The 21096-nt window shown below is 41.9% G+C and overlaps 1 protein-coding gene across 9 annotated transcripts in view; it reads right to left on the bottom strand.

The window, feature by feature from the left end:
* RGS6 (regulator of G protein signaling 6) overlaps nucleotides 1–21096 on the bottom strand; it is a 291990-nt gene that overhangs the window by 64813 nt on the left and 206081 nt on the right. For 8 of the 9 annotated variants that reach the window (XM_061462703.1, XM_061462707.1, XM_061462706.1 and 5 more), the window contains 3 exons: nucleotides 5643–5693; nucleotides 4188–4294; nucleotides 2073–2124 (listed from right to left, as the gene is read on the bottom strand). In XM_061462703.1, the coding sequence (XP_061318687.1) occupies nucleotides 2073–2124; nucleotides 4188–4294; nucleotides 5643–5693 (210 nt within the window). Of the gene's footprint in view, nucleotides 1–2072; nucleotides 2125–4187; nucleotides 4295–5642; nucleotides 5694–19352; nucleotides 19434–21096 lie in introns of those variants that run through there. The other variant, XM_061462711.1, reaches the window with a different exon arrangement.

Here is a 21096-nt window from a genome sequence, read left to right as displayed (position 1 = left end):
TCATCCCATTTCCATTGCAGGCTGAAACACATGGTCCCCAGCACAGCCTGGGTATACAGTCAGGTCTGAACTACATAATAGAGGTCCAGTGCTCTCATTTGGGATGAATCTAGATGTGAATTTTATAGCTTCCTTCTGTTCTGCCCTCTTCTCAAGCTCCAGGGCCAGGTACTTATTATCCAACAGCATACCAAACTGGAGCTGAGTGGAAGGCAAAGCATCACCTACAGAAAACTACAATAAATCTCTTCCAGAAAATTTTGTCTTTTCTTTGAAAATCTTGGTGGGTTGGTTTGCTGGTAAATACAATTTTCTGACATCCTGATAAATGTTTTTCATTGGAGAACTAATCTTCTATGGAAAATATATGAAAAAAAAACCCCAAACAAAAAACCCAGACCAACCAGTTCTACTCGTGTAATTCTATTCCTATAATTCTAACATTAATATAATAAGCCAATATTATGCATAGTAACTAGAGGTGGTCAGTTCCTGTATATTTATACATCTCAAGGGCAGGTTCCTCTGTAAGCCATTGCAACACCAAATAAAGTTAGTCAGTCATCTCACAGTATTTCTTCATGCTAAGCAGTGACCTGCCATTAACAACTTAGTTCCTGTCCTCTGAGTGGATCTACGCAAATAAAAAAAATATGAAGTGCTGCTGGGATTTCAGTTTTATTTGGGTCTACTGCTAGTTTGGGATTAATTCCTGGGAGGACTCCATCTGTACAGACCTCTGATATGCGAAGACTGATTATAAACATATGTTAGAGATTTCTGGGACAGATGAAAATCTGTCACTGCAGGGCTCAGGGCTAATGCAGCTGCAGCTTGTCCAGCTCACACAGGACTTTATTTTAAGGTGCACAGGTCCACTCAATGCCCTTGCAGCACAACAATCTGACTGCAAAACCAGTTACTTACAGATACTGTAGAAAAAAAGAAACCCAGAACTTCCCTCTTCAGATTGTTATTCTGATGTTTACAGATAGATATTTGGCACAGTTCAGACAGTTATATATGGTGTCTGTAAAATCTGGAAATTATTTTGCATATAATGAACAGCATCATGTTTTCTCCTAAGCAGTTCCCCTCACTGGGATAAACACATAAACCTCTGTGCTAGCTTTCCTGCAGATGAGGGACTGCAAATGAACTATTACATGACAGATACCATTGCAGGATACTTCTCCACCCCAGCAAATGATTCCCAGAATCTATAATGATGAGTAATTATTGCCCAGGAAAGAAAAGAATCTGATTATTCAGGGAGAAGTTCTAAACTGATCTTAGATTATGAGATACTTTAAAAGAAGGACTTCCAGGGGCTTCTCTTTTAGGAGCACACATGTGGATTCACTTCCTCTCCCAATGCCACACCAGGATGCAACAATGGATTTCATCTGTGAAAGAAGGGCAGTTCTGGAAGAGACAGCAATGTTGCATGCAGACAGCTAAAGATAACAACACTGACATATTTTCTTTATGTATTATAACTGTCTGCAGGCACTCACATGTTTAACACATCATGTTGCAGTTTATTAGCTCATAAACCATGTTCAATCTTCTCTTTTTTACCAGCTCTGGGAAAAATTAGTCTGGAGTCATATATCAGAAAACTTTAACTATGAGTTGCCATGATTATACTGGTTTATTGATCAGCCAGATGAGTGCCCAGATGAGGTAACTTTTTATTGATCAATGTATCAGATTCAGCTACAGATCAGAGTATGTTCTCCCACAAAAGCAATATTGGTATTATTTAAGATTCCCAAGGAGTAGTATTCTGCTTGCCATAAATTCTGCCAAAATGAACAGACCTATGGATGAACGAAGGTAATGGTAGTTAAAACCCTGGCCTCACAGGACTCAACAGCTATAGTTCCATGGGCTTGAGACACTTTAGGACTTCACATACTTGGGATGGGCACGTATCTGCCTCTGATGCTGCAGTCTGACAAGTAACTCTGCTGATGAAGGGTTTAGATGGCCAACAGTAATTAAGGACAAGTTTTTCCATCACAAGCTTTCTGTACTAACTTTCTACAATGAAATAATTCTACTCTCACCGTAATCTGTATTTTCAGGTTCCCAGCAGTTTGAAGGCCAAAAATATGGTGCCTAAGAAAGAACATATGCATTTTTATAATGAAAGAGATGAAAAACAACTCAGATGCAGAAAAACATTGCAAGTACATAAAGAAGAATTATACAGGTGCAGAAAGAAGAATCACAATGTCTATGGCTCAGTCTCAGCCCTCGGAGGAAACACTGCTACAGACCTCCGCAAAAGTGAGGATGCTTTTCCAGGATGATACCACCTTTAGCACCTCATTGCAGGTAATAGAAATGCTTAATTCAAGCATATAAAGTATGGTTGGCAGCCTAACCAAAAAATTAGTTTTTAAATACAACAGATACCAGAGGTCAAAAATCAGCTGATTAGAATCATTCTGAAAAGAGAAGTCCTGCTAAGCTTACTGATTTTGGTTTTTATCCAGGCCTCCATATTGCAGTTGCTACAATTAATTACAAGATATTACTACCTGTAGCTGTATTTCAGTTTTAACATGAATGAAAAAGAATGTCTGTGTCCAAATTACAGAACACTGTTTTACGTTACTGATGTAATGCCACAAACGGACATAGGATATTACACACAGATTGTTCCTTGTACAAAAGTACAACGAGAACACTGAGGGATCAAACAATCTGGGTTCAACATTCCTTGCTAATACACATCTTATGTACTTCACAAGATTATGAGCTACTGTTAAAGGAGGGACTGAAGTTCAGGTAGAAAGTGGCAAGGAGAGAGTAATGGAAAAGAAAGATGTTTCTATCAGGTTATTTTTCCAGAAAATGGCTGAGGAGAACTGTTGCAGGAAATGACAGCAGGCAAAGAGTAAGCAAAAGTTGTAGGAAAAGATAAGGGAAACAAAAGTCAGTAAGCAATAACCACAACTTGATGATGTGGTTTACACAAGCTTAAAATAAGGGAAAGTAAATTACATTGAAATCTAGGTACTGAGAGATGCACAGGACAATGACTTATGGTGTCATTCTTCAAACAGAGAAAAATACAACTAAAAGGGCAATCAGTATTACCCTTGCTTCTGTCAAGTCTTACATGACAGGGGAGCAGGACTTTCAGAAAAGCAAGGAAATTGTAATGAAAAATCTTAGTTTGAATGAAGCCAGGAAACCAGAAGGTGGGGTGAGATAAGAGCAGTTCTGTGATCTCCTGGGCTGCATTGTTCACTGTACCATTGGTCTTATATGATAACACAATATCACATTAACAGTAGGACAGTGAGTATGAGCAGCAGCAACATCAGGTGCAAGAACAGGCTTTTCAAATAAAAACTAAAAAAAGAGGGGGAAAATAAAGTGAAGGAGGAACAGAAGGGTGAACAGAAGAGAGGTCATAGGAAAGATAAGGGAGCTGGCTGGGATCACACAGCAGATCAACACAAAGTCAGCCAGCAGGATTAGGCAGCAAGACTCTAGGTTTGAACTTACTGCTTCATTTAAAGTTACAAAATCTGTCCAAAAGCTGTTGCACCACAAACACTCAGTTATCTCAGAAGTTGACAGGAGCAGATTTTGGACAGGGCATGGAACTCAAAGGCAGGAGGCTTTAAAAATTTAACACATCTGGAGGCACAAGGATACTGAGGGATAGAGATGTCCCAGCTTAGGTGACTGCCAAGGTTACATATCCTTTGCAAAAGAGCCAAAGCCTGAAGCTTGCCCTATCCCATAGCAAGCTGTAACCAGGAATCTTCTGCTGTGTAAGAGCTTGAGTACCCAACTCCAAAGCTTGCCCTTGGCCATTTTGCACAGGACAGTGGCTCCTCAATTCTTGCCAAAGTTAGAACCTGAAAGCCATTCTCCTTCTGGTTTAGCTCAAATATGAGCACAACAGCCTTGACATATCAAAAATAATCACAGGATATCTGTTTATTTATGTGAAAACTGTGCATCAGAAAAGCAGTAATTTGGGATTTTAAAGCAGATCCTTTTGAAGGGGCTTTATGACTTCTTAAGGTCTCTAACAAGATAGCCTCAAGCCCTGGCTTCAGAGACCTAATGGGTGTTTAGGGATAAAGAGCAGGTGATTTCAGCAGTATTATTGCAGGGACAGTAGAAGGGGCCACAAGGGACACAGAGAGCTCACCAACCTGAAAACGATAGAACGTCCCATCATCTTTCAGGGTAAGAACATGGTCTGAGATTGGAAAGATATAACCCTGTGCAGCAATAAGACTTCCCAAGTGTATTGCTTCCCCTGTGAAAGAGAAAAACAACAGGGATGTGTCAGGAAGACATGCACTGCACACTCCTCTGCTTTCAGCAGTGGCTCTGGTGATGACTTGTGCAGAGACCTGATGCACACATGCCTCTCTGTACCCACACCGCATCTTTATGCCTTCCAACAAAACCATGCAAAGCAGAAGGAGCAGGAATCAGCCTTGCAATACTGATGAAACACTGTTCAAATGTTTAACTTGCTGGCTTTGTGTTTACAAAATGTCACACATCAGCTCTAGTCTGAAGTTCAATTCAAAGCCCGTTATCCACCACAGGTGACAGCTGACAGGAAGACATGAACCCCACTTGCCTTTACCAAATCCAGCAAACAGCTGCAACACCAGGTCATTAGCAGCGCATTTATTTGTAGACAAGTCCGGAGAGTGTAGCATTGCCATTCATTACAGGAAATGTGCAGAGGCAAAAGGGAGTACATATCCTAACTGCCAGGGCAACCCTCACCAGCACAGAGGCACATCTGCACAGATTTTCAACCAAAGTCAGCTCTCAAAAGCCGCATCAACTTTCTCAGAGTTGCAAAATACACATCAGCTGCTCATGCACCCCCAGGCAGATAAAGCAGCTATTGTCCGCAGCTGAAATTCAGGTCTGGGACTTGACTAGACTCGCAAGAAGGGATGTGTGAATATGGATGCCCTGGGTGAGGCAACATTACCTATATCTCTGCTTTTACATGGTGACAGTAGGCAGAAGTAAACAAACTGGGAGGTGAAAAGAAAAAGAAACTTCTGGAACTGCAGACCTTTTCTTCCTCTATTCCCAACAGCTCTTATGTGTGCCATAACGATTTTTGTTTCTCTGAAGAGTGAGCTATTTGGACTTTGCCCAAGCCCTGATCATTGTTTGTGGCTGATTATCCATTTATCTATCTGCTGTGATAAATTAGCAGCCATCACCTGATTCTGTGATGGTATCTGTGTTGTCCTTGGCCAGCATGTCCTGTCAGTCATGGTTACCTTTCTCCACATGATGAAAATCTGTGACCTCATTTGCCTGCTTAACTACACACATCCACCAATTTCTTTTCTAAGACTGGGAACAGCTTTGAAAACAATAAGTCTTTCCTAGGTAGCAATAATTTCACAGGCAGGCTAAGGCTCCTACAAGGTGCTTTTGTCATGTTGCAGTGTAAGGCATTAGACTTCACATGTTGATTTTTATCTCTTTCACTCCTCCTTCACCTCAATTCTTAAATCAACCTTGATCTACTGGTATTTTAGACTGCAGCAAAATAACATCTACTGTCTAATGGCACACACAATACAGATGGAGTATCTGTTCCTCCCCAGCTATGGTCACCTTACCTGGATCCTCAATGCTGAGGTTCTTCATAAGCCACTGCACAATATCAGCACCTGAAAAAAAAATTAGTGAAGAAAGCATTAAGCACTGAGACCACGGGGTTGAAGACCCCAAGAAAGGAATAACATTGAGATAGATAGAGTAAAGCTGACATAAAAAGGAAAGTAGATTAAAACTAATCTCCACTGAGGTTTCAGAATGTTTTTCCTTCTTGTGTCACACTGTAATTATACAGTTACTGAGAGGGGCACTAAGTCCTAAGTAGTGTGATACGAGACTTGGTATACTTGAAGTCAGACAGTACTCTAATGGTTCCATGTAACTTGTTCTCTCACAGTTGCTCTCTCCCACCTCAGCACACAGGGAGGTGTATATATGCAAACACTAGCTAGCAAGGAGGCAAAGGAGCATTTACTGGCCCCTTGCAACTGTCATGTGAGAGGCAATAATATAAAGTACAGAAGTGAGTTATCAGTCAAAAAAGAAAGGAAAGCCTCACTTATATTGAAGACAAGCATTCAGTGTGCTGTAACAAAGCCACTGCTGAGCTGTCACCTGTCAGTGATCACATTAGACAGATGGTGGCCAGGAGCAGAAAAGTAAGCCTCTTAGAGCCCATCAGGTTTATTAGGTCTTCAGGGCCCATCAAGTAGTACAAAGGTTGTTGCTATCTTATAAGCAGCATGAAGATCTCTAGGTTTGATCCTCTGCATGTACACAAGCTCTCTATTGCTTGCATGGAAATCATAGAAGTGGAAAACTTGTCACTCTTCAATAAAAGCTAAAGCCTTTTATTAACAAAATACAACATGACAGGACAGCAAAATTTAGTTAAATCCCATACTCAGAAAGGTGAGCTTAAAATGAAACATAAATGTGTGTACAAGTCTGCTAACTTGACCTGTCCAAAGTCAAAGGCAATCAGCAAAGGCACTTGGAGTTAATTTAGCAAGTCCATGCCAAGTTAATAGCAACGTGCAGTACAACCTAACAATGCCACGTCTGGCTGCAGGCATGACACCAATGCCTTCTCAGCATACAGTCAATTTGTTGGGAAATATTTGCATTCATATACAGTAGGTTAATAGCCTTGGTAATACTTAGTGCTGTGCTTTGTGATACATCACTTGAAGATAGCATACAAAAAGGAACCAATCAACCATATGGTTTGGGCTTACTGAACAAACCCCAGAGGATCTTATCTGCATAGAGCACTTCTGGGCTCAGACATGAAGGGTCCTTCAAGAAACAGCATTACCCACATGATGCCTGTTCCAGAAAAGTCTGAAGGACATTTTACTTTCCACAGACCCATAGCAACCCCACACCCTCAGCAAACCTGAAATACTGCAAAAGCCAGGAATCACAATTATGATGTGCCACAGAGACAGATGAGAGCACTGCTAGTGTCACAGGTTCCTGCAATATCTGCAGGTCTGACTGACTCTCCCATACAGGTGAAATTCCCGGTAGAAATGTGTGTTCTACTCCACACAGGTAATAGCAGCTTCTGCTCCCCCTGGCAATGCAAGCTGACCTCCACCTCCACAAGAAGCACTAGCAAATACTCTTCAGTCAGGCTTCAGCAACAAGTGGAAATATGAACCTGGCCTCCCTCATCCCCCAACCAAGGCAAGTGAAAGAACTTACTTGTTGCCTGCAGGTAATCAGCAGAGCTCCTGAAGATCAGGGAAGCATCTGCTTTGACTTAAATACTGAGCAGACAGATGTGACCAAAAGGCAACAGCTGGGCATTGTCTCAATCTGCCTTGAAAGAATCAATGAACCAGACACTGAAGGACCAGTCTCACAAGCTGGTATTTTTAGCTTTATTGTCATTCTCCAAAACACTCAAATCCACCTAGGAGCAATTCAAGTTGCCATAATCCAAGTTAGACAGTTATTCCAAAACTTTATTCTTTTATTATTGCTTTTTTAATAGATGGAAGTCTTCTTGTAACCTCCAGTATATGTTTATTAATATGCAATTTATATGAATCTGATATCATCCTTGAATTACCATTTAAGGGAAATAATTCTTCTTCTTCCTGATAGCTTCTCCTGAATTTCTACAGAGGGCTGACACATTGCCCCCCCACCTCCATTTCACTAAACCAACCAAACTTTTAATGTCCTCTTATGATGGACTCTCCCTGTACTTGACCGTTTGGCAACTTTTCAAATTTAAGTTCCATTTCTTTGCACTGGGATCACCAGAACTGTAGGCAGTACCTTGCAGAACATCTAACCAATGCCTCTGGCAATAGTCCCAGCACTTTGCTCCCTCACCTGAAACCAGATACCAGGTGCACCCTAAATCACATATTTTTTTTTTGTGTGAACAGTAAATTTATTCAGAAAAAGATGTCCGAGCGGTCCAAAACTGCCTGTTATTTGAGAACACATCTAGTAAGCAGTGCTAAATGAAAAGCATATGGGGATATTCAGAGCCAGTAACTGTTGTTTGACATGTTTATTAATAAAATATTCTATGTTATAAACATGAATGTTTCCTTTTCCTTTTCACTAAACAAAAATATCCCAAAGGTAGAACAAAACATTTATGGTTAGAGAACTACTTCAAGAAGACCCAAACTGAAGTTGTTGGAAACAAAACCAAACCTCACAAAACGGTTCAAGCTAAATCAGAATCTTTACTGGGTTTTCTGTTCATCCTCCAAACTGCAAGTTTACTTTTTCTTCTGACTGTGGTCACAGATTACAGGCTTGCAATGATCTAGATCATCTTAAGAACCTGAACGTGCACAAGTCCGTGAGACCTGATGAAATCCTTCTGCAGGTCCTGAAGGAGCTGGCAAATGAAGTTGCGAAGACGCTGATCATCATATTTGATAAATAATGGCAGTCAGGTGAAGTTCCCGATGACTGGAAAAAGGGAAATATAACCCCCATTTTCAAGAAGGGGAAAATGGATGACCCTGAGAATTACAGACCAGTCAGTCTCACCTCTGTGCCTGGCAAAATCTTGGAGCAGATTCTCCTGGAAGGCATGCTAAGGCACATGGAAAACAACAAGGTGCTTGGTGACAGCCAGCATGGCTTCACTAAGGGGAAATCCTGCCTGGCCAATTTGGTGGCCTTCTATAATGGGGCTACAGAACTGATGGACAGGGGTAGAGCAGTTGATGTCATCTACCTGGACTTGTGCAAAGCTTTCGACACTGTCTTCCACAATAATCTTGTCTCTAATTTGGAGAGACATCAATTTGATGGATGGACCACTCGGTGGATAAAGAACTGGCTGGATGGCTGCACACAAAGAGTTGTAGTCAATGGCTCAATGTCCGGCTGGAGACCAGTAACGAGTGGTGTCCCTCAGGGATCGGTGCTGGGACCTGAAATGATTCAGAGCAGCCCTGTGGAGAAGGACTTTGGGGGTGTTAGTTGAGGAGAAACTTAACATGAGCTGGGCTGCATTAAAAGGAGCATGACCAGCAGGTCAAAGGAGGTGATCCTGCCCCTCTACTCTGCTCTCGTGAGACTTCAGTTGAAGTATTGTGTGCAGTCCTGGTGTCCTCAACATAAAAAGCACATGGAACTGTTAGAACAAGTCCAGAGAAGGGCCAAGAGGATGATCAGGGGACTGGAGCAGCTCCCGTATGAAGACAGGCTGAGAAAGTTGGGGCTGTTCAGCCTGGAGAAGAGAAGGCTGCGTGGAGACATCATAGCAGCCTTCCAGTATCTGAAGGGGGCCTTTAGGGATGCTGGGGAGGGACTCTTCATTAGGGACTGTAGTGACAGGACAAGGGGTAACGGGTTAAAACAGGGGAAGTTTAGATTGGATATAAGGAGGAAGTTCTTTACTGTGAGGGTAAACCACAGCCTTTGGAAAAGGCTGCCCAAAGAAGTATTAAATGCTCCACCCCTGGCAGTGTTCAAGGACAGACTGGACAGAGCCTTGGGTGACATTGTCTAGAGTGAGGCACCCCTGCCCAGGGCAGGGAGGTTGGAAGTAAACAATCTTAAGTTCCTTTCCAACCCTTACTATTCTATGATTCTATGATCTCTTAGGCATCTTATTGCCATGACACCTGATATCTTAAAATTATCTAGAGCAGTGCACTGCTTTGCTCCGAGGAGGTGTAGTGCATTCTGCATGATCCCTTTCCAGATATACAAGAATACTTAATGCAGGATTAAGTCCCATCCCATTTTAACATCCAACAATCATGTCCCCAGCTCTAGGCCTCTTTTGAGGAATCTATTAAATTTTCATCAAACTACAATGACAAAATCATGTAATGCTGAAATGTGGCTCCCCAGTTTTCTTGCCCCTATTACTAAGATTTAAAAAGAGAGGCTTTAAAGGTGCAAGTAAATTGTAAACACCAGCTCAAACAGAACTCCTGTGATCAGTCACTCTGGAATATAAACAGCACTTGAGATCAGGGATTTTAATTTGTCTCTGTTAAAAACATGAAATCATTCCTGAATGTTGCCAAGAGCCTGGAAGATGTTATAGTTGTTCTCCAGTTGTCCTGAGGCAGATTATCTTTCTGCTGAGTTTGCTGAACCATTATTTATCACCTGCCAAGACTGATTACTCACCCTGGGGACAATGACAAGTCTTTCCTTCCTCTGTTAATTACTGTCATCCTCAGTAGCCATGTCACTAATTAATATTCAATCATAATGAAATCTCTTTACTACCATCTCCCATAAACCCACTAGTTTTAGGGTTACCCTCACACATTGGTTTTGCCTCTGTTTTCAGCTGCTTCTATCACTGCAACCTACTTTTGCCTACCTAGAAATACTACTTATGCCTTTCCTCAAATGAGAAAATTCAGGTTTATTTTTATAAGACACAGTGAAGACTTGAGTGAATCCTTTACCAGATTCTCCTGACAGACCAAGATATATATTCCTTTATCCAGTTTTCCAGAAAACTTCATCTTAACCTCTCCTGTAGGTGACAGATGCTCCTCACATAACTCATTTCCCCAGAAGATCTTTTCTGGCTGATTTTCAGCATCCACATTTCACAAGCTCTTTCAGATGACACCCAAGGGAAACCTTGGACTCTAACATGTTTCCACTAAACAGTAACAGGGCATTTGAGACCTTCTGAGAACAAATAGTTGGACCTGTTTTAATAACAGAAAGTGTTGCTGGATCCAGGTAGAAGAGTAGCTGCCATCTCCTCAATGCTCCTCTCTGTACATCTACGTTTCCTCTGAGTCAGCATGATCAGTTCAAGGGTAGTCTGTGAACATCTATTTCCTCCTCACCTATAACAAAAAACATCTTTTTTCTCTAGGCTCTTCTTTGAAGCTGAAATAGATCAAGTTGTTTAATACCAACAGAATAGCTGTATTTCTATGTGCAAACAGATTCACAATGAGCATTTATCCAGCCAGCCAGTTTAGAGACAGACTAGCAGTTTTACACCTCTTGCTATTTTTTCCATTTTCTGTTTGGCCTCAGTGATCCTATAATAGTAGCTAGTGTTCTCAGACAGCCACAGCCTGTCACCATGACAAATGAATGCCCAGCCATGAAAAGGTGAATTAAAAAGAGAGTTCACAGGGTGTGTGGACATTGGAAAGATACAGTTAATGAGGTGAGTTGCCATCACAGTAGTTGATACCTTTTCTAATCAATCCATGTTGTTCTATCTCTTTCAGAAAATCCAGGACTTACTTGGAAAATGAAGGGCCATCTATAACTAGATTCACGCATCTTCCACAGGTTGTATGAAATGGCAAAGGCAGACAGAACAGCAATTTCTAAAGATCAGCTATCTGGAGTGTAGACTATGCCACTATTCTGGGCAAAGGAGCTAGGACCATTGGGGTCTGCCAGTCATCCAGGGGACTGGGCATGTCCCTGACAAGGCACATACATGTACATACACATACACATATATGAATACAAATAAAAAGTACAAGAGTCCTTCTGAAACTTCAGTGAATATGCATTTTTGCATTTCTTTTTAGGCCTGGTAAGGCAACTGCATTTTTGGCTCAGCGTCCTGAGCTGGCAAGCACTGACGTGTGGAAGCCCATACACAGGACATGGGACGTCTCGTGTTTCCCATCTATTGTTGCCCTTATCTCACAATGCTCACTCACTATGACAATGACCAAGTAGTAAAATGGGAGTTGCTAAGCTGAGCCCTGATCACTGGATGCCAACCAGAAGCTTTGCACCTCAGACTGTTCACAGCCTCACACTGCACCGACAAATACTAACACTGAAGAAAGTGAGGTCTTAAAAAATACTTTAAAACCACCATCTGATCACTTTATGAAAGAATGTCATAAATACGTATCTAAAGGAAGAGACACAAGATTGTTTAGTTATTTCCTGACTCTTTCCAGAGTTAGTGTAAGCATTATATTACCTGAACATATTTTAATGCTTTTAAAAAAAAAACTGTATTTTTGCATGGAATGTTTTTTTTTAATTATTATTATTTTACAAAAGGAATAAAAATGTGAAATGTTCAGCTCTTCCCTAGACCTTACCTACACACTCCAGTTTCTCTCATCAGTCACTTCCAAACTCAAGGTCCAGAGTCTTTTCATGCAAGGGTGAAAATGTGTTCTCCTTCCTGTCACTTCATTCTCAAAAAGAAATTTTAGCACCAAATTTTCCAAACAATTTGCTCCTGAACTCAGGCCAGTCTTTAAATATTTCTACCAGAAAAGCAAGACTGGGAGAAAAAAGAATTAAATCACAAGCAGTCAAAATGACATAAGAATACATGTATAGGTGTATGAGCAGCCGCTCAAGCTGCTTTTTACTCTGCCAATCACAGCAATCACATATTAAATGAAAATAATGTGTTTTGGCCCCACTCAAACATCATTGAGTCCTTGGTAAATCTGGGACAAAAAAGTTAATTAATTATTTGCACTTTTACCAGTGGGCTTGCAAAAACAAACATATGAACAACATTTCAGGGGGCAAAAAGATTTCATAACAAAAGTTTTCATGGCCTCCAGCACTGCCTGCTACAATTTCTCTTACAGAGTCCCCCACTGACTTCCACAGTGTTTTCACCTAGCTTGGAAGTACAGACTCCTGCTCGCAGGAGGGATTTAATGCAAAGTGTCAATTTTTATGGTAGAGGAAAAAAATAAAAAAAGAATGAAGTTGGTGTCTCCCTGGTATCTGTTACAAATATTGGGGAAGCACCTTATCGAATTTGCCTACAAAAAGCATATAAATAAATACCAATGCCATCTAAAAAATATCTCAGCAGTTGACTCAGAAAATGTGGTAATTGCAGCTCTCCTCCATCAGCATGTGGTAATTGCACCACTCAGTGTCAGCAAGGAGCATCATCAAAGCTACAACAGCTTAAGGAGCATTATCAAAGCCGCAACACTTTAGCAATTTTCCTTTACCTTATATTCACTTTAAATCTTGTTTGTGCATTTTTAACAATCATTAGAAGCAGGAGTGTTAACCCCTTTTTGGTCAAAGCAGCCGAAGTTTCTAAGGGGTCTTTTTGTTCATTGTAACTTTCGGGTGCTTGAATTTACAATTTACTTTTCTTGCAATAAAAACATTGAAAATATAATACTTTGTGTGAAGTTAGAATGATACTTGGTGGGAAGCTGGAAAACAGCACATGGAGCTAAGCTATGTGTGAACATTCCAGGATGATAAAACAATGATAAGGACAGAGTATTTGTAAATTTAACAGGTTCACAATCTCTGATCCTTTGCTTTTTCCTGACAAGGGTGTTATTTGTCTCAGTGTTTGGGCTGATATGACATTAGAACCATTTCTCCATCCCTCCTCTGTCTCTTTTACTAAGTGCTATCTATAGAAAGTTGTTCAGTATGCTTGCCCATTTATACCAAATGTTGGCATTTCACAGATGAGTCCCATATAAATACTAATAATTTGGTTTTGTGTGTTGCTTGTGAACTTAGGAAGCACTCTATACCTCCACTGCATAGATATTCATATCTGTGTAAAAAAAACCCAAAACATAAAAGAATCATATTTATCAAAGGTCAATTAAAAATAATAATGCTGATGTTTGATTCATGCACATTCTAGCCCCTGACACTGAGGCCCTAAAGCAAAATTAACAGCAAGTCTATTAATAAATGCTTTCACAAAAGGGAGTCATGACCCAGACTTGTGTCTGCAGTGCAAGGTGTTGACAGACACTTGTGGTGCAGGGAGAGTGACAGAAGATACCCTTCCCAGGAGAGAGAAAATGCCACAGGTTTCTATAGCCGTGATGGGATAGGGAGAGGAGCAGCAGGGAGCGAGACCAGTCAGAGGTCAACACACCAGAGTTGCAGAGCTGTTATGTGCTCTCACAAGGAATTGAACGGAATATCTAACAACTGAGTGTTAATGCACTTTGAAATAGCTTACAAAGTAATGGGCTGTAAATTCACAATTTAGCCATCAGCACTGCAGTGTAAATTTGATCTTTCTTTCAAATATATATATGTAACGCACACACAAAAAAATCACTCCTGCCTACATTTTAAATATAGATGGATATAAAAGATGGAAGATGGAGATTTGGGTTTGCAAACTCCAAATTCCCTGTGTACCCTGTTAGTAGCTCTTTCTTCTGAACTGCTTTTTGGAGCCGCTTCTGCCTTCTCATCATATGGGCCAGGCTACCACAGTGCACGTACCCTCTATAATGCAGACTCGTAGAGGGAGATTTTCACTAGGCAAGAATCAATAAATTATTAGACATGACAGTTCAGAGTGATGTGTGGGCTAATTTACCCAGGTAAAGATAAATTAGATCATAAGATATCATGGCCAGACTGTTTCTGTTACAATGCTGATCATCTAAAAATAGCTCAGGTAACTTTACAAAGTGTGAAAGCAAGTAGCAGAAGACAGACCCAAAGACAGGCTTCTGACTTGTAATACCCTCCCATCAACACTGTTTAAAAACAGGCATTCAGCTCTGAGGAGAAGAAGGATGCCCACTAGCTGAGAGCCCTAGATTTAAAATGATCACTCTACAGTGGTATTAGTAAGGCTGAGTTAGCAAACCTCTGAATGGACGCACAGCTAATCCCAATGAAAGAGGTCTGCCAGGACAGTTTAAACGAGGTACTCAACTGGAAAAAAGTTACACCAGCAAAAGATCTTTTTGCAGTTGACCTGCACCGATACAAAGGGCTTGGTGCTACACCAGCCCCAGACTTGTATTCCCTCCACTTTGAAAGAGCTGTGTCATGTCAGCCCTGCCCTCGCACCGAATGCTCAGCACGTTACTCAGTAGCCTTACCACAGGAGAAACTACACTGACTTAATTGTGCTAAATGTTCCTCACCTGCCTTGGAAAAACTGAGCTGCTATCAATGCTATCTACAGACAGGCCTGGCATCAATAAGCATGCTGATAGACCCAAGTACACACACACAAGCACCCTCCAGAGCTCAGAATATACCGTAACCCCAGTGTAATTCCCCCTTTGCAGCTTTGCTTGGCTAGAACTTGGCCTGCTCAAAATTAAAGACATTGTGTGACTTGTGCCCAGACCTTTTTCTGTCCTCAAATGCAACTCTGAACAAACAGCTGGTACTACAACTATGGGAGGAAATCCAAAATAAAAGAAATCAACAATCCCATCCTTTGCGTCATCAAAACCTGTACCTGCTCCTCTTGTAACAGGCACAGAAGATGAGCACGCTGCCTTGAGAGCCATTATAAAGGTACACAAGATGAGGAAAGTTGTACCTTGCAGGCCTAGCCTCCCAGCAGCAGTAGTAACTGCTACAAGAAAGAGCTACAAGCATTTCCTTGTAGCATCAGAAGTTACTTCCTTTTACAAATCACTAAGAACTGTGGGTGTCTCAAGATGTACCTTTACACCTACAATTGATCATAAATTTGCAGTTGCTTTTCAGGCTGCTCTGCCTTTGTGTTACCCAGACTACTGAAGTGGCTCATGCAGCTTAGCAGTTTGGCGCTCTGCCACATAGTAGTGTTTAGATGCCATTCCTCACACTGTCAAAATGATTCGGCAACCCAACAGCAAGAGAAGCAACTCTGAGCACTGCTGGAAACTGAGCTATTGAAGATTCACACGTCAGATCCTGTTAGGGCTGAAACATTTGTACTGCTATGCAATTCATGTGCACAGCATTTAAATCAAGTCAACCCTTCTGACATTTCAATCATATTTTAGTATTTTTAATGGCGAATTTTCTTCTCCAGGAAAGAGGAAGATCAATAAAACATAGAAGGGAACTGCTATATTTCAGCATGTGACTATCAGGTCACTTCACACCGAATCCTCATTCAGAGTGGCTTTCAAAGGCTGTCACATCAAGGTCCTCCTTGCCCTCACCAGTGTCATAACAGTTTCCCTGCAAAGGTGTAAATGTTACTAACTGGTGCAAGACAGTAAAGTGCTCTGAAAGCTGCAGCATTTTAATGATTTTGGCACAAGGCTTGCTTACTAGGAGATCTGACTTTCTAGTCCTCACCTACAGCCAGTTCCTATGAATTTCCACAGTAATTCTGTTTGCAGCAGCACTCAATTTTTAAACCTTCTAAAGAGCTCTGGCCACAGCAGATCTCTCTTTCACAAAATCACACACTTCCATGTAAGCTGCGGCATCATTGCCTGTGTTCTTTATTATAGATAAGGATAATTAGCATAATCAAATTCTCTAAGAGATCAGATTCCTCCTGACATGTTGTTACTCTTTTCCCTCTTACTATTCAGGAAAGGCTGAGTACCATATGCACTATTCGTTTTTATGACAGTCACATCATGTGGAAAATTAAATAACCTGACATCTGTAGGTATTTTCCATCCAGGAGTTTATTGTGCTTAAAATTAAATAATAGGCATTGCATAGCTTCCCTCCTTCCCCCCTCCGTTTCCCTGTTAGGCCTTTCAATAGTGTATAATGCAGGGTGCACTGGTGCCCTGTATCGGTGCAGGAATCAGGAACAACTCTCTGGCAAGACTGCACATGCAAGTTCTTTTAGTCGAGGGTAATGCCAGATGAATTAAGATCATATAAGCAATTGCTGATTATTTACTTTCTGTCGTGCTAAACAAAGAGACAGTATTGGCACTAACATTAGAGACTGTATTTTAAACAGGGCTTCCCAAACCATGTGTTAAAAGTGCTTAAACTGGCAAGGAGCAACTGATTTTGTTGGCAACAGCTCATTCCTGCATTTCAAATTTGGGCAGAGATATAGATCAGTGGGAATTTAAAATGTGCAGAATGGTTTAATGGTAACACTGAAACGACCAACAGGCATAAATCTGTTAGCATTCATAATTAAGTAGCAAGTTCAAAATAGGCAAATTATTTGTTCTTTCTTGCATTTGATGGGATTTCACAGGACTGTACATAATAACAGAAGCAGAAAAAACAACCATCAGCTTCTCCTAAATACCTGTGCTATAAAATTTTATTTCCTGTCTGAAAATTCTTCAAGTTTATTTTGCCAAATGACCTCTGAAAGTAAGAAGCATTTTGAAAATCTGAAAGCTGCACTAAACAAGTATCATTCAGTTTAAATAATTGAATCTACTGTCAAAACAGTGTGGCTTAGAATTGCAAAATATCTGCTTATGAATTTCTTAAGTCATTCTTGTTTCCATGCTATGACAGAAGGAATCTAGGAAATTATTTTCCTTCCTTTCTTTTATTCTTTCCAAGAATTTGAAGACCAACATTTTATTCAACTCCTTTCAATGTAAGTATGGCTTTGGACTTGGAAAAACTGTTGGGCTGTTCTGAAGCAGTCATGATTTCAGATAGCAACAGGCCCTGAAAGTGGGATAGGCTCAGAGCAGACACAGCTGCATAGTTGGTTGTTACCCAAGCAGGCTCACAAAGCACAGCCTTCATAGAATAGAATCATAGAACCACAGAAACAATTAGGTTAAAAGAGACCTTTAAGATCATCAAGTCCAATCATGACCCCAAGACCGTCAAGTCCACCATTAAACCATGTCACTGAGGGCCTCACCTGCATGGCTTTTGAACGCTCTCAGGAGCAGTGATTCTATCACTGCCCTGGGCAACTACCTGATCACCCTCTACATGAACAAATTTTTCCTAATATCCAACCTAAACCTAGGCCATTGCTTCTTGTTCTGTCACTTACTACCTGGGAGAGGAGACCAGCCACATCCTGGCTCCAGCCTCTTGTCAGGTATTTGTAGACAGCAGTAATGTCCCCCCTGAGCCTTCTCAAGACTAAACAGCCCCAGTTCTCGCAGCCATTCCTCATCACACTTGTGCCCTTAACCAGCTTTGTTGCCCTTCTTTGGACCTGCTTCATAAAGCCCTTCATCAGGCAGGGAGGATCAGCCTTGTTCAAAGCAGCTCTCACTTCAGAGACTCCGTGGTGCAACACCCAACAGCAGTGGGACAAACCAGACAGTGCTGCTGCTTTCCAATTCCCATCCAGCAGTGCCTGGGGCTGAGGCCCAGCAGCTTCACTCACTTATTTCTGGAAACCTCAAGAGGGTAAGGGTACTTTGTCAGCTATCACCACTGATTCTTGACAAAACCCAGTCTGGTACTGCTCTAGAAACACACTGCTGGGCACATCAGCTGCTCTGTGCACTCTGAAATCAGCCCTGTCGCAGAGGAAAGGCCTGAGAGCTCACAGTGTTTCTCAGCAGGTGCAGTTTGCCTTGGCAGATTTATACAAAACAGCCTTATAATGCAGTGATGCACATTCTGGTGCTTTTAGTTTCCACATAGGTAAAACTCAAAATTATCTCAATGTAAAGCAAAGCTCTTTTTCAAGCCAGCAACACTGCATTCAGTAAGGTCTCAGAAGTACTTTAATTCGTCAGAAGTTTAGGGAGAGGAGTCTTAAAATATCTTCAGAGAGCAGAGTTTCACAAGTGACTGAAGAAACTAGAACTATGTAAATACTTTATTAAAAATATTCCATTAATATTAAAATAATAATAATAAAAAAAGACAAATACATTTCACTTGTGCTCACAAGACTCTTACATTTGCTTTCCAGTAATAACAAGTGTTTCACATTTGCACTGTAACATCCTCAGGGGCCCGCCAGTAGGCGCTGGGCAAATCCAGAGTCAGTCCTGCCTCTGAATGTCATCGGGAGTAAAATGACTGACAGGGCTGTGAGAGCAACAGTTTCGTTTCAACGAGCATTGATGGAAAGCAGACTCTGGTGTGGCAGATGCCAGAATATCTACTTTAGAAACCTACTTTACACAGTACACTGGTCAGGGACACAGGACAGAGACCACACCACAGGGATTTCACAGCTAAACAGCACCTTTTACAATGAAAACTAATCTTCCCGGGATTACAAACATTCTTAGAACGCCTTCAGATCACATGCTCATTGAAACGCATGTTGCTCCTTTCCTCGTTTCACCTTATGCCATTTCCCTTGCCCAGGCCTCTGGGTAGCAGCGGGGAGGCTGAGCATCAGTCCCGACAGCTTCTGGAGAGCAGAACAAGGTCCTCCACAGCCCCGGGACATAGCTGGTCACGGCTGGGCTCGGGCAGGCACGTCCCAACGCGGCCAGGAGGTGGGGGTGTTGCCCGTGGAATGGGAGGCAGCTGGCTGCGGGTTGCTCAGTGCCTTGCGCCTGGACGGGAAAGCGAATGGGAGCGGGGACGGGAATGGACGGCAGCACCGCGGGGTCGGCAGCCACGGCCACCGGCCCTCTTGCGGTCACAGCCAGCCGGCCTGACCCCAAACCCTCTGGACGGCAGCTTACCGGGCGGTGCAAGGGGGAGGCAAGGTCGCTGCTGGAATCCGACGGAGCCCGCAGTGATCTTAAGGTGCCACTACTTTTGCAGGTAATGACAGGAAACACGGGCTCCAGGAGGAAAGGAGCAGGCACCGTCCTCTCCCTGCCCCGGGAGAAACACAGCAGAGAGGGGGACACCATCTCAGCTGAAGTTATTCACAGTGTATATAAGATGTGAGATGAAAAGGTCCCAGGAAATCATGGGAATTATCTGGTTTGGAAGAGCCCTTAAAGATCATCTAGTTCCAACCCCTGCCATGGGCAGGAACACCTTCCACTAGATCAGGTTGCTCAAAGCCCCATCCAACCTGGCTTTCAACACTTCCAGAACATGCAGAATTTCAAGATCACAGTAAAATAAAACAGGTCACACTGTCAGGTTGTATCTGAAAACAGGTGCGGAAAGGCAGAGGAAGGAAAGGCCTTATTTATCTTATGTTTATTTCTCACTCTCATCTCAGGACCACACGCTCATGAGGAACACTCAGATGTGTGGTAAGCTTTTCTCCCATAGTGAGTCATCATCACCTCACGCCAGTAGTGCCCGAGAACTAGTTGAGTCTATGATTCTACCACAGTTGATTCTATGGAAGACGGCAACAGGGTGGGCATGGAGCTCCGGTCACTCCGCTGTCAATCCTAGAGCTGCCCAGCAGCATCTATCCCAGTGCAACCAGCTTACCAGCCTTCCCCCAGAATAAAGACAGGTACACATGGAAGTTCTTGTGAGCCCAAGTGGGAATTCCAAGAGCTGTATCACTGGGGAGATAAGGGTAATCTTTTCTGTGGATCTCAGAAATGCAGTCCTTCCTCGGGAGCACAGGTTAGAGAGTTGTTTGCTGGATTGCTCATTCTATGGTTCCCACTGCAAGAACAAGCATGCAAGTGATGTTTGGAAGGTGCGGAACCAAAAATCCTGCTGTACAAAAGCAAGGAAACTCAGTGATAGTTAATCATGACACATGCTAAATATAATAATACTGACTACATGTATCAAAATTATAAATATTACACAGATCTCAATACAAAATACTCTTCCAAAGGCCATATAAGAAATAAATAAATCACAAAGCAAATCAACTCTGATGTAGCAAAGGCATGCGAAGTGGCCTTGTGTTTTCCAGCAAAACATATGACTACCAAGTCCCAAACCAAGAGTGGTACTGGAAAAGAACTGTCTTCCGTAATCCTTTCTTGGATCTGTCCTCTCAGGACTTCCAGGCTAGATATCTCAACCACAAAATGAAGTATAAAGGCTCTTATGCTATTTTTAAAAGTCAGCTAGCATTGACCGTTCTTCCCTTACTCTTAGCCCCATCAGCTGCACATTTTATTATCAATATTTACTGACAAAAAGGGTAAGAGAGACACAATACCTATGGCTCCAGCTAAAAGCAAAGCACAGGGAAGAACCCTGCAAATTCTCCCAGACTACCCCTATGCCAAAACTCCCTGTAGCAACCTCACAGGGATTGGGAGCATACCTCCTCTTGGCCACTTGGCATTACCAAGGAGAGTGTCAACAACTGCAGTTTTTCTGGGTTTTTCCTTAAAGAGTTAAATTGCAAGCCGTGGATCAGCACACACTCAGGCAATCCTGAAAGAATTTTTAGAAAAAATTCTGAGATAAAATATTTGAGGAAAGCCAACTTCTTCTATTCTGTCTTTCCTCCTCCTTCCCCTGGTGATGTATGTAGAATAACCCTGTGGC

Source organism: Pezoporus flaviventris, unplaced genomic scaffold, assembly GCF_033815535.1.
Source record: "Pezoporus flaviventris isolate CSIRO_AGI_PZ_B2104156 unplaced genomic scaffold, CSIRO_AGI_Pfla_v1 ptg000035l, whole genome shotgun sequence".
NCBI classification, from domain to species: domain Eukaryota; kingdom Metazoa; phylum Chordata; class Aves; order Psittaciformes; family Psittacidae; genus Pezoporus; species Pezoporus flaviventris.
Note: the sequence above shows the minus strand (reverse complement) of the source record. Positions and strands in the feature narration are given on the sequence as shown.